This window comes from Podarcis filfolensis, assembly GCF_964270895.1.
Source record: "Podarcis filfolensis genome assembly, chromosome: 16".
NCBI lineage: Eukaryota > Metazoa > Chordata > Lepidosauria > Squamata > Lacertidae > Podarcis > Podarcis filfolensis.
This window is the reverse complement of record NC_139620.1, coordinates 37,000,388-37,014,649: the sequence shown is the minus strand read 5'-3', so window position 1 is coordinate 37,014,649 and position 14,262 is coordinate 37,000,388. Positions and strand designations below refer to the sequence as shown.

Here is a 14,262-nt window from a genome sequence, read left to right as displayed (position 1 = left end):
TTCAGCTGGGGTGGGGGGGAAGGGTTAACCCACCCTGGGACATTATGGTGACGGGCAGGTAACACATCAGTACAAAAAGTCAGATTATACCATAACATGTGACCACCAAGCAGCAGTTCAGTTTGCAAGACAAAGTAGCACAAGGAAGCCTCACTAGTAGAAAACTGTCCTGTGCAGCAGTGGTGACTGGTGCTCATTGGGGCTGGTGAGATGTAAAACAGGAGGCCAACAGCAGGTGGAGCCAGAGGTAACGTCACTAAATTCTAGATTTGTTCCCATCCTCCTCCCTTCTGAGTTCTACAAGGGCAATTTTGAGGCTGAAGAAGAGGAATCTGACAGTGCCATCCCCTGGATTGGTAGCTAAGTAGTCAAGTGGGCAGGTGGGGGGGGGATAGCTGAGAACAGACTGAGGTTGGGGGGCAGAGCTACATTTCCCTCCACTGCTGCATAGGTTGATTCTTCCTTGATCTTCCAGGATGCATTTGCTCCAGTTTGCCCATAGATGGTTCCCTGCTTTCAGAACTTACCATGAACTCAGCTTTGCTTTCTCAAATCGAATGTTCTTCATATCTTTCCTGTGCTGTTTTATCTTCCCTGGGGGGTTGTAAATAAATGGCACAAGAGGTTTGTGGGTTTTTTTAAGAACACGTTGCTCTTAGGAAATACAGGATTAAAGGGAGGCAGTATGACCTTTTGGGAATTAGCAGCTTTAAAAAGTCACCTCATGCAATGCAGGTTAATTAAAGTATTGCCTGCCTCTTGGGTTGGGGATTAATTATTATCTGACCTGCCATTAACTTGGACTGAGAACTTGAATCTCTCCCTCCAGGACTTCAGCCAAGAGAGAGAGCAGAGTGCATTATACACATCCAGACTGTAGAGCTACTTTTGTTTTTAAACAAGTTTGTCAATATTTGATTACTATTACAGTATTTGTTAAATCCAGCCTTGCTAATAACTCCTAATAACATTTGCATACAAAAAATCTAACTAGCCCACCCTAACTACATACCGGAGCCTTTTTTGGGAGTTTTAAACTGATTTTTGGAAGGTTGTCTTCAGTTGTTTACTACACGTTTTAATTGTTATTAGTATTGGTATGTTTGCCACCTTGGGCTCCTTTGAAGATGGTGTGGGGTGTAAATCTGATGAAATACATTTGCTTGTCATTTATACTATGTCTGTGGCCTGAAAGGAAAAAAGCCACAATATAAATAAATAGCTCAACCTCTGTGTCCAAGGCTAATGCAGGGCTGGGGTTGTCACCAAGATTGCAGCTGGAAAGGGAGGGGTTCCCCACACTCTGCATTCCTAGGGACCCCCCCACCCACATGCCTTGTATTCAAGAGAAAAACCTGTGGCCAAAGCTGCACGCTATGCATTTGAAATATCATATATTTGGGCCCTCCGTATCTGTTGATTGGTGTCTTAGGATTGCTGGCTAAGGCCATGAAGTCTTACCTTGTAAGAGTGGAAGACACAGATACCCTTGTTGCACAAACCTTTTCCTGCCTGTTTTGGATGCACAAGATGCAGAAGTTGTCATCGCCAGCATTGCTTGATTGGAAACTGAGCATTGGACACCAGGAATATCTGAACCCCTGTAGCTACATTTTCATTGTATGTTAGGCAATCGGGGTTAGGGCAACAAAAGAAGCTGAAGAATTATGTCTACCTTGGGCATTCACTCTTTTGGGAAGCCCTGGAAATCTCAGGAGACAAAGAGTTGCATTAGCAGATGATTCAAGTCTATGCTTTTCAGTGTCCAGCAGGATGGTGTGTGTTTGGTGGTCGTGGTGTTTGTTTTAAATTGTACTATATATTTCATTGCTATATAATGGAATGGAGCAGCCTTTGCCAATCTGGTGCCTTTCAGGTGTTTTCGTTCAAACCATCTGGAGGGCATCAGGTTGGCAACGGCTGGAATAAGGAGTAGGGAAGCAAGTACAGGAGCTGCATAGGTCAGGTGCTGTGGTAATAGCACAATACAGAAGAAGCTAAACAGTTACCTGACATTATCATTGTGAGGGGAAGCCAGTATATATTCATCTTGATGCAGTCAAACTCCTTCCGCAGGTTTTTACTACCCACTTTTGACAAAGCAATTGTCAGTGGGCTGGCTGTAAAATGTGCAGCAGCAAGTCACTAAAATCTTATTTAGGAACCTATTTTGAGCAGGGTGGATTTGATTTAAGTCAAATTGATTTAAATCACTAGTCAGTAAGACTTGATTTAAATCATTTTTTTTACAGAAAGACTCATTCTTGCTGGTATAATCTTAATAATGAAGATTTCAGTTTTGGAATAATAAATTTTCAGAGTAGTTTTTACAGTTATATATAAAATTACTAATTTGGTTATACTATTAGAAATACATAGATAATTATGAAACTATTGTGAGGTTTAATAAGTTAACTGTTTATATTTGGACAGCTTTCCTGCTGTACTTTATTGGAAGGAGAAAAATAATCATTTCCTTAATAACAATTTAAACGATTTGTTTAACAAAAACAATAACATTATAGCATATGTATCCATGTTTGTTAACTGATGTGGTTGAACGATTTTTTTTTTAAAAAAAAACACCTTAGACTGAGTTTTAGCACATATGAAAAACTTAAATCAAATTCTTATTTCCTGATGAATAGCCTTTGGACTATAATGTAACTATAATGTAGCTATCTTTAGAAAGATTTTTCCTCCAAAAGCATTTTATTTTAAAAATCCGATTTACATAAAAAAAAATTGATTTAAATTTAAAAATTCAATTTTTTGATATTTTTTATTTTAAAAAATCATTGATTTTTATCCACCTTGATTTTGAGTTTAAGGGGCATGAACTTCACTTTGGAAATTTTCTAGGAATGCAGTTAACCAACCCGTTTAGTCAGAATGACAGAGCGCAACTTTTAAGTTAAAGACAGTTTTTACATTAAAGCACCAAGAAGTCAGATTATGGATTTCCTATGTCTTTTTTTTGGCCCAGAAATTGTAGTTGCTCCTTTGTGTGTGGTTTTTCAAATGGAATGTAACATCAGAGAATGAACCCAGAGGGAGAGCCTCGTGTTTAGTGAATTTGTGTTCCCGATGGGACGAAGCATTTTCTTTTAAAGCATGGCAAGGATCAAAGAGGTCCTATGTGTCATCAGCCATTCTGCTCAAAGTGCTTAAAAACAGATAAAGCCAAACACCCCCTCCCAAGCAGTGGACCAGAAAGGAAGCCAGGTGGCCGTGTCCACCCTGTCTAGACTTAAGCCCGTCACAGACACAGTTGTCGCCATGAGCCATTACAGGATTATTTGGGGAATAATGCCAGCTCTGGCAATCCCAGGGAAAAGCAAGCAGCTGTCCCTGGGCCAGCAGGTGTGAGAGATCAGGGCTTTTGTCCCTGCACTAGAGGCAGGGAAAGCTGTCGCTTTTCCAAGACTCTGCGGGCCTTCTCATGCCTGCAGTTGCTTTGCTTTCTCTAAATCACGTTGCATACAGCCAGGCGGGTGGCAAAGGAGCAAGAGCTGCAGGGCCCACATCCCATGTGGCTTTTGTAAACTCAGTTCAAAAGCCCATCTATCTCCCGCTCTTGGAAACCATCAATTGTAGTGCTCACTAGGGTTGCATCGATTTTCTTCCAACTTAATTTTGAACACTGTCTTCAGTATACACACACACACACACACACACCCTTTAAATCAGCTTAGATCAGGTGTCGGCAAGGTTTACCTTGCCTTGGCCGGTTCACTCCAGCGGAGATTCCTCTGTGGGCTGGATTGTGTGCGTGCATGAGTGTGCGCGGCCGTGATTTACGGCGTCTGCATAGAAATAATTTCCAGTGTCTGCATCTGCTCAGACACGATTTTCGGCGTCTGAGCATGCACAGACGTGATTTCCGGCACCATGGAAGCGAGTCCCCATGTCGCGCTGCACTGGCTTAGCACTGCGTGGGGACTTGCTGAGCGGGCGGCTCGGTTTGGGGGCGGCTTGTGAGCCAGTTAAATGACCCCCGTGGGCCGCTTGTGGCCCATGGGCCTTAGGTTGCCTACCCCTGGCTTAGAGCAGCTTCTGAAACCCAGGATATCCCGGCACAGGATATCCCAGTTCGTGTTGCCTCTTGGGATCCTGCCCTCTCATTTGTCCAGACAGTTTTCTGTGCTTTCTGGCTAGTGGTGGTAACTTGTGCTAGCTGCACTGTAGTCAGTATCAGTGAATCCCAGCATGTCCTTGCTTCCTCCTTCAGAGTGATGTCACTGCTCATATATGTGTGTGCATGTACAGTGGTACCTCAGGTTACGTATGCTTCAGGTTACATATGCTTCAGGTTACAGACTCCGCTAACCCAGAAATAGTGCTTCAGGTTAAGAGCTTTGCTTCAGGATAAGAACAGAAATTGTGCTCAGGCGGCCCGGCGGCAGCAGGAGGCCCCATTAGCTAAAGTGGTGCTTCAGGTTAAGAACAGTTTCAGGTTAAGAACAGACCTCCGGAACGAATTAAGTACTTAACCCGAGGTACCACTGTAATGGCTACTATGTGTGGTTTCCTTGCTCTAAGGGGCATGGAGTGGTGGGTGCATCAAGAATCATGGCTGGATGTTTCAAGGCACATTTCAGTCGCTCTCATGATGACAAACAGTTTGAAAATAGCTGTTCTTCAATGAACCCCATCAGCTGTTCTGCGGTTCAGCAAAACATGGACTTCCTCTGCTGTCTTTGAATGAACTGATCATTTGAGGACATTTGGCGTCACTTAATTCTGTCTCTTCCATGCTCTAGCGACCACATTCCTCATTTTAAATTCAGATTGGAACAGACGCTCCTCTGTTCGTTTTTTAAGTATGCTTTTTCACCTCTATCTGCAATAGTGTTTGGTAAGTGTGGCAAGATGGTCAAGAGGTTAATATTTAAGTCTATCCTCTGTCGTACAAGTTGTTTTCCACGTGATTATTTCTTTTTTCTTCCTAGTTTCTTGGCTTGCTGTCTGTTGCAAGCGCCAGTGACCTTTAAAACCTTTTTGCACAGAATTTGCTTGTGAAAGGCAGCATTGAGAGAGAGATTGAAGCATGCCCCATCTGTGCTGGGCCAGAGTTAATAGTTCCCTTATAGCCTCTTCAGGGCTACTTTTGGCTCATGTAATGAGGCCATCCTGCAGGAATGCACTTAAAAACTTTCTCAGTCTTGATCTTCACCAGCTTTCAACACAGGAAAAATTCCCGAACACAACCAATCCTGAAACGCAAAAGATGTTTTTAAAGTTGTAGATGATTCTGGATGGGCTTGATTTCTCAGGGCATTGCTTCATTTTATAGGCAGTCTCTCAGGAAATGCTTTCAGCAGTATAGCTGAGAAGGAACCTCTGCACATCAACCATTGAATCCCTTCATGTTGCAAAGGGTTCTTGGGCATGTTCTAACTTCTAAGGCTCTTGGGTCTTACCATTACCCTTTATGAACTGGGTGTGTCATAGAACATCCCAACGCTCACCCCATGGCTTGCAGTTACAGGAGATAATCCACAGCAGTGGGCGAGCCATCTTTCCTTTCCTAGAGAAGCTTGTCCTCACCAGCAATTACCTTACAAAGAAAGACCTGATGGGCTTTCATGGGACTCTCCAGCATTCCTTAGGGAGGGGCCATAGTAAAGGTAAAGGTACCCCTGCCCGTACAGGCCAGTATTGACATACTCTAGGGTTGTGTGCCCATCTCACTCAAGAGGCCGGGGGCCAGCGCCGTCCGGAGACACTTCTGGGTCACGTGGCAAGCGTGACGAAGCTGCTCTGGCGAGCCAGCGCAGCACACGGAAACGCCATTTACCTTCCCGCTATAAAGCGGTACCTATTTATCTACTTGCACTTAAGGGTGCTTTCGAACTGCTAGGTGGGCAGGAGCTGGGACTGAAAGATGGGAGCTCACCCCGCCGTGGGGATTCGAACCGTGACCATGCGATCGGCAAGTCCTAGGCACTGAGGTTTTACCCACAGCGCCACCCGCTTCCCTAGGGAGGGGCCATAGCTCAGCAGAAAACCACATGCTTTGTGGGCAAAGGTCCCAGGTTCAACTCATGGCATCTCCAGCTAAGAAAAATGATGGGATGGGAGAAATCCCTCCCTGCTTGAGACCCTGGAGAGCTGTCATCTATTAGGTTAAAATGACAAATACAGTAGTGTGACCTTGTAAGGCTTATAGGAAGCTTATAGAAGGCAGTTTTTAAAGCCACTGCTTCAGAGTACTATATCCAGGGCTTTTCTTTTTTTAGCTGGAACTCAATTCTGACACCTCTCAGGTGGACACCATTGCCATTATTGGTGTGGGTGGCACTGTGGTCTAAACCACTGAGCCTCTTGTGCTAGCTGATCATAAGGTTGGCTGTTTGAATCCCCGTGACGGGGTGAACTCCCGTTGCTCTGTCCCAGCTTCTGCCAGCCTAGCAGTTCGAAAGCACGCAAAAAAGTGCAAGTAGATAAATAGGTACCACTGTGGTGGGAAGGGAAACAGCATTTCCGTGTGCTCTGGCTTCTGTCATGGTGTTCCGTTGCGCCAGAAGCAGTTTAGTCCTGGCCACATGACCCGGAAAGCTGTCTGTGGACAAACGCTGGCTCCCTTGGTCTAAAGTGAGATGAGCGCCGCAACCCCATAGTCTCCTTTGATTAGACTTAACCGTCCAGGGGTCCTTTACCTTTACCCTTACATATAGGAGAACAAGGGAGGTGTTCATTGTGAGTTCCGGCACCTCTTTTTCTAGAAAAATAGCACTGACTATACCCCAAATCCAGAAACTAGCACAATGATCAAAAGGGATGTGGCTCTTTTAAGGCACATATTCGCTTCAACAGAACAGAATATCTAAATATCTGCTGCCTAATTTAAAAAGTTGTATGTGAGCAGGGCTGGCTGGAGTAGAAACATGGGTTTGCCTTGGCATCAAGACAGACTATAGTAAGGGGTTTCAATGTCCCCATGAGTCACAACTTGTCCCCTTTAGCTCTGCTTTCAGGCCTGGTCAGAATTAAAACTCAGGCCCAGGCAGAGGACACTAGGTAGCCTTCAAAGCTGTCAGCCTGGTGTGCTGTATCTTTGCTTTGTTTTGCTTCAGAATATATTGTTTATTATTGTTGTTTAAATCTGAACCTTCTCTGCTTTGTTGCAGCGGCAAGTTGGTTTCACCCAAGTGGAAGAATTTCAAAGGCCTGAAGCTTCAGTGTAGGGATAAAATCCGGCTCAACAACGCCATCTGGAGGGCTTGGTACATTCAGTGTAAGTTGTGCCCATCCTCAATGGGTTTGGGTGCTTTGGGAAAATCCACACATTAGTACGTGGCCAGCCTGGGACTTTTGTTTGTTTATTACATATCACGTGCCTTGTCCTCTTTCAGGGTGTGCAGGCAATATAAGCAGCAATATAAAAGCCTCAACAAAGCAATCTTGTTACACAAAACCAGGAAGAAACATCCCATAGCCAAATCAGGCAGAGGGAGCAACTTCTCCGTTGTGTCAGATACCAGTTGAAAGCAGAACCTCAGCCTTTCCTAGGAACCCCAGTAATGCCAGAGGCAGGCAAGTCTCCCTTTGGAGAAAGCTCCATGGTTTAGGCTCCACCACTGGAAAAGTTCTGTCTCCTTGAACCCCCTCCATGCATTAGAGGGCAGGGGGATGCGGGGCCAGCGCCTGCTCACCCATTCTTTGCTCCCTAGGAATTTGCCCCGGGTGAGAACAAGGCCATCAGCCCCTCCTTTGGTTCCTCTCCTCTCTGTGGATAGCCTCTCTGTTCTTTTTATTTTAATATTATTGAAAGTAACCTTGAACATTTTTAATTGAATGGTGAGGTTTCATTTTAAAATAAAATAAAAGGGAATGGTTGAACCTGAAAAACCCCCAGACGTGATGTCTCCCTGGTTCAATTGTTCACTACTTCTCCCAGTGATGTGGGGTCTCTGGTGATGTCCTTCACTTCTGCCTGTAGCGAGGGGAGGTTTGGGGGAGGAAGCATACAAGTCTGAGGCCTGCTTCTAGGGACTTAGGAAGCTGCCTTATACCAAGTCAGACCCTTGGTCCATCTAGCTCTGTATTGTCTACCTGGACATGCTGGGGATCGAACCTGGAATCTTCTGCATGCAAAGCAGGTGTTCTGCCGCTGAGCTTTGGCCCTTCCCCACTCTTGTCAATTTCACTTTCTCATTTTTCCATCTTAAGTTCAGTTTTCGCCATTTCTAAATCAGTTTGCAGTTTTTAAAAAATTCCCACAAACCTTCAAGGACATAATTACGTACACATATCCAGGTATGTGTGAATATTTTTATGCACATTTGCCCAACATGCTGATTTCTGCACATTGTTTTCATTAATACACAAATTTTCATGCATACTTTTTCCTAATACATTTTTATTTATTTAACAGAATTTATATACTGCTTAATTGTAAAGAAAACCTCTTAAGTCATCTACATAGCATTTAAATTATATATTATATGCTTTTTTGTAAGCATTTCTTCGTTGTAAAACTGTAAAGCAAAATTCAGAGAATTGCAGATTTCAAAGGATAGCTGTGTTTTGGTTTACACGCTGATTGAGGAAATGTGAATTAGGTAAGCGAGTTTCTCCTCCAGCCTTCCTTATGCTCTCTCTCTCTGTGTGTGCATACAAAAACCAGCCCTTTATGGAGAAGATTGGAAGGTTCCCTACTGAATTTCTGTCGTGTACAGTAGCTGAATTCTGCTCCGCATGCCACACTTTGCTTTTTGTTTTTTTCTTAAGACTTGCGCAGAATCTGGCATGTGCACATCCCTGGTTCTTTAACAGTGGAAGTCCTGCTCTGTGGCTTACTTAACGTGGCAGTTAAATCTGACCTGGCTTGCTCCCCCTAGAGATGTGCACTGCTAATGCTCTGGTTCATGTTGCAGATCTGGAGAAGCGGAAGAACCCTGTGTGCCACTTTGTGACTCCCCTGGATGGTTCTGTGGAGGTAGATGAGCACCGGCGACCTGAGGTACATCAGGCAGAGAAAAATGTGACTGTGGTACAGCGGATATCTCTTCATGCTGTGGGCTAATCTCATTTTATGCTGCTTTCACCTTAATTGCCTTTGCTTATTTGCCCCTTCCTGTCTTTCCATAGTTCTCTGTTGTGTTTTGACACTGGGGTAGAGAGTGGGGTAAGGAGCACAACAAATCAGTACATAAGCAAATGCACATATTTGAATGTAGGCTTCCTTTCAGTTCTGGTGGGCAGATGGTGTGTCAGATGCTAGAGGCCAGGTGGTGTAGTTTGTTAAGGGTGCTAAGAGACCATATAACACCGGTCTTGAAAGACCTACATTGGCTCCCAGTACGTTTCCGAGCACAATTCAAAGTGTTGGTGCTGACCTTTAAAGCCCTAAACGGCCTCGGTCCAGTATACCTGAAGGAGCGTCTCCACCCCCATCATTCTGCCCGGACGCTGAGGTCCAGCGCCGAGGGCCTTCTGGCGGTTCCCTCATTGCGAGAAGCAAAGCTACAGGGAACCAGGCAGAGGGCCTTCTCGGTAGTGGCGCCCGCCCTGTGGAACGCCCTTCCAGCAGATGTCAAAGCGATAAACAACTACCTGACATTCAGAAGACATTTTAAGGCGGCCCTGTTCAGGGAAGTTTTTAACGTGTGATATTTTACTGTATTTTTGGTTTCTATGGAAGCCGCCCAGAGTGGCTGGGGAGGCCCAGCCAGATGGGCGGGGTATAAATAAATAATAATAATAATAATAATAATAATAATAATAATTATTATTATTATTATTATTATTATTATTATTATTATTATTATTATTATATTTTGAGATCCCTATCCCCCTCAGAGCTACGATTCCCACCGTTCCCTGGGGAAATGGATTGGTTTTTAAACCTCTTTGGGAATTACAACCTTCCCAGAGCCCAATAAGCAAGGAAAACCTGTTGAGTGGGTAGGTGGTAGAGAAATAAATGAAGAGTGGGGAATGGGTTTCTCCCACTCTTTATTTATTGATTCCTCCCTGCCCCCTGTGCCCACGTAAGGTTGCAATCACAGGTGTAAAGTGAGCACAAGTGATGGGCCCACTGTACTTTATTTTTTTAAACATTTTTCTTCCTCAGGCTATTGCAACAGAAGGGAAGTATTGGAAACGGCGGATAGAAGTAGTAATCCGAGAGTACCACAAGTGGAGAACCTACTTCAAAAAAAGGGTATGTTTTTTCACACCCAGTTTTCAATTTGGAAGTACATCAATATCTTCTCAATTGCCTCCAGAAAGGAAGGAAAAGTTTCAGCTTACCAGTGAAGGCTTAAGAATGAAAAGGGTTGGTAATTCAACTGTATTAGTAGAAATATGCTGGCCCCAAACAATAAAATGTTAATTTTGTACTGATTTGTGCATTCTGTTGTCACTCATATTGTCCTGGTTCACCTGAATAGTCCAAGTATCATCGAACTGTAGAGTTGGAAGGGACCCCGAGGGTCATCTAGCCTGCAATGCAGGAATCCCAACTGCATCATACACGACAGGTGGTCATCCAACCTGTGGTAAGAATTTGCTTCTATACCACGCTGTTCGTTAACCCAGGTGAGGGATCTTTTAAATAAAACATGCAACCAAGGAAATGAATTCAAGTCCAGTATCCAGGAGGAACCCAGAATTTATTGTAGCTATTGCAATTGGGCAGAGCTCAACTCAACGCAGTTGTTCTATCCAAACGGCCAGTTAATAAGAATTAGAACAAGTAGATAAATAGGTACCGCTCCGGTGGGAAGGTAAACGGTGTTTCCATGCGCTGCTCTGGTTCACCAGAAGCAACTTAGTCATGCTGGCCACAAGACCCGGAAGCTGTACGCCAGCTCCCTCAGCCAATAAAGCGAGATGAGCGCCGCAACCCCAGAGTCGGCCACGACTGGACCTAATGATCAGGGGTCCCTTTACCTTTTTATTATAGGTAAAGCACACAAAGAGAGTCCTAAAACATCTAAATATTCTTAAAACATAAACATCCTTCTACATACATCAGGAAAGATTGCAGGTCATAGGATGGTAAACATGCATGGCTCCATACTGTGATCTGCTCCCCCGCAATTACCATATTTTTCCGTGTATAAGACTAGGTTTCTCCCCTGAAAAATAATGTCAAAAATTAGGGGGCATCTTATACACGGATAGTAGGAGTGTCTTATACATGGGAGCTTCTTACAGATGGAAAAATACGGTACCTTGGGGTGCCCCAGGTGCCCAGGCCTTTTGAGCCTCTAATGTCACATTTCTATCACTGTTCCGCTGGCAACCAGGCCTTTGTCGAGTTGTTGACATTGCTTCGTTTATCTCACTTCCCTTGCTTCTCCTTTCTCCCAGGAAACTTCAGGGATAGTAGTTGTTACACTCCTAACTCACAATAGACTTGGAATAACATCCTGGAGGGTCACTTTCAGGATTAGATAGGGTTTCTTGTTCATGGCCCAGATCTCACTGGAAATTGGTGCCACTGCCTGGCAGCCGGGTGGGCAGAGAGCCTGTGGTGGCACAGCCTCTCTTGGGCTTATACCTCTCTTTGTGGCTGCCTCACCCCACCTCATGGGCAGACCAGCTCTGAATGATAAATAAAATACTTTGCTTCAAGGCAGTAAGAATTCCTCACACAAATAGGAGCTCCAGTTCATGGTAACTCTAGAACTGTGTTGTAATTCTGTGGGGGGAAAATATCTTTTTTTCTTCTTCAGTTGCAGAAACATAAAGATGAAGACCTCTCCAGCTTGGTCCGGGTAGGTGTTGAGTTTGCTCTTGTTTTGTTTGTTGTTCGTTAGGCCTGAAAGTATTTAAAAAGTGAAATCCCAGCACTGTTAAGAAGAAGGTATTCTTCTCTTCTTATTTTTGCTTAAAAATTAGGTGTGAAACCAGGGCAGTCTGCAGGTCAGAGGGGAAGTGAGGGGTGTTGTAACCAGTAAAATTCACTGAATTGAGCACCATTTTGCATTCCAAAGTTCTTTAATGGTCCTATTGATTATTCTATAGAAAATCCACTATGAGTTGGGTTTTTCTTGCTCGCAGCTGCAGCTGAGCCAACCAGGATGCCCATGACTTAACTGAAAGATGTGCGTCGAGGTCTCCTTGAAAGATACCATATCCCCAAAGATTTGCTCATTGCAGAATGTGCTCTGTGACTCTCCTCTCAATTGAGAAAGGAAATTGCTGAGTTTTATGCCTTGTGGACTCCTTGCGAGCTGGGTGCAGCTCCAGACACTCCTGCTTCTTTTAATGTATTATTTTTGTTTTAAAATGTATTTTCAAAGAAACTCAAGGTGTCGTACAATCCAAACCACAAAGACAGTAATACAAAACATGACAGTCCCCACTAAAATTGCACATACTGACATCCAAACTGGGCCCTGTTTTAACTTTTCTCTCCCTCCCCTGACCAGGATGATGACACGTTCCTCTGGCACAAAGAGACATACGGCAGGGAAACACCAGTCCCTATGGAACTGGACTGCCTCTTCAGCACAGACATGCTTATGTCAGAGCTGCCAGACACCCTCTTCTCCACACTGTCGTCTCACCAGCCGCTCTCTTGGCCAAATCCCAGAGAGATAGGTAAGAGAAGCTTGCCCTTTCCTGGATCATCTGTGGAGAAGGAATTCCACAGAATAGGTTTCCAAGTGCTTCCAAGTTCTTTCCTGTTTTGGGGGGCGAGGAAGTACCTTGCAGTCTTACTTCCAAATGTGCTTCCTAGCAGCCACCAATATTGGGATAGTTTAAAAAAAGACCACAGCATCTTGCCTTGGAATATTTAAAGGGGTATCTCTTGACTATACATAGAATTACATCTCTTCTGTATCTGTGTTTTATCTTTTCTAGTTTCGCATTTGTTTTTATTTGCCATATCCATAATTTTTATTGTATTCTGTATGAGTTTATGTCAGTAAGCTTTTAATTATTTTTTTTAAAGATTATCTTCCTTGATCACAGGCCCACCCATGTAGGCGTCAGAGGTTAGGGGAAGAACTTCCAGGCAAATCCCACTCACTTTAGACATTAAACACTCGTTTCTTTCCATTCCTTAAGTTGGGGGGGGGGGGGCAAAGGTGAGAAATTGGTAGAACCTTGTCTTGAATCTAGAGGTCAAGGTAGATTATTTTCTTTAGAGGAATAGTTTCTAATCCAGAGAATAGTCCTTGGTGAGAGGTTCAGTGAAAGAGCCTCTGGGGGGAGGCACTGTGGTTCCAGGCACCCAGGTGGTGGTCTGATTCCATGGAAAGAAAGGCAGCTTTCTTTGTGCCTAGCAAACCACACCCATTACTTCCAACCCGCCCACAAAACACTCAGGCACAGGGGGAGAATTGGCAGTATTCTTGGACATGCTCTCAGTTGATGTGAGGTGGTAGAAAGTGTCCGGAAACCCTCCCGTGCCCTGTGTGAGCTGCTCTACTTTATGCGGTCTTCCACACACCCTGCCGAATCTTCAGATATCCCTTGGGTTTGGGGGACATATTAGGTAGTGTAGAAATTGTTTCCTGAAAATAGGAGATTTGATCATCACTGCCTTGGAGGGGAAGCGACCATGTTTTGTACCATGCTGCCATCAGTTTCCCAGCTTTTCAGATCACAATGTTGCTCTTGTTATGTAAATGGGGAGGGTAGCAATAGGAGACAGAAAACACAGAGAAGTTGGGCTGGCTCTGGTGCTGTATCCCAGGGGACCCAAACTCCAGGTATTAGTTGTTGGGCTCCAGATCTCCTGCTCTCCACCCCCCCACCCCCCCCACAGCTTGCTTTTGGGCAGTTGGGCACACTGGTGCAGTATTGGTGATGCCTGTACCACCCTCAACCTCAGTTTCCCAGAGTCATCCATACTAAGTGTATTCAGCACAGTGCCCAGATGTTGTGGACTACAATTCCTATTATCCCTGGCCATTGGTCATGCTGCCTTGGGCTTATGAGAACTTATGTATTCCAAAGCATTAGAGGGCACCACAGAGAATCAAGAACAGGGTTAGCTAAACTGGTGCTTTCCTGATGCTGCAGGACTACAACTCCCATCATCCCTGACCATTGGCCATGCTGATTGTGGCTGGCCAGCACCCTGGTCTAGAAGCTCTCCAGTACACCTTCTCACTCTTTCTCTCTTTGAAATTTTCCAGCACACTTAGGAAATGCTGACATGATTCAGCCAGGACTCAGCCCTCTCCAACCAAATTGTATGGATACTTTTGAGTTTTTTCAAGGTAAGAATTTTGCAGGGGTTACACACTCTTGTTTGCCAGCACAGATTTCCCCTGGTATCGTTTATGAAGC

At 44.5% G+C, this 14,262-nt stretch overlaps 1 protein-coding gene and 1 long non-coding RNA gene across 3 annotated transcripts in view; one reads left to right on the top strand and one right to left on the bottom strand.

The window, feature by feature from the left end:
* MLXIP (MLX interacting protein) overlaps positions 1–14,262 on the top strand; it is a 56,788-nt gene that overhangs the window by 20,162 nt on the left and 22,364 nt on the right. For both annotated transcript variants that reach the window (XM_083589942.1, XM_083589941.1), the window contains exons 2-7: positions 7,134–7,240; positions 8,883–8,968; positions 10,082–10,171; positions 11,691–11,732; positions 12,390–12,561; positions 14,109–14,192. In XM_083589942.1, coding sequence (XP_083446068.1) covers positions 7,134–7,240; positions 8,883–8,968; positions 10,082–10,171; positions 11,691–11,732; positions 12,390–12,561; positions 14,109–14,192 — 581 coding nt within the window. The remainder of the gene's footprint in view (positions 1–7,133; positions 7,241–8,882; positions 8,969–10,081; positions 10,172–11,690; positions 11,733–12,389; positions 12,562–14,108; positions 14,193–14,262) is intronic.
* On the bottom strand, positions 3,429–4,037 carry LOC310751522. Its single transcript, XR_014542589.1, has 3 exons — positions 3,891–4,037; positions 3,586–3,860; positions 3,429–3,512 (listed from the first exon to the last, which is right to left on the bottom strand). It is a non-coding gene; the product is annotated as an uncharacterized lncRNA (long non-coding RNA).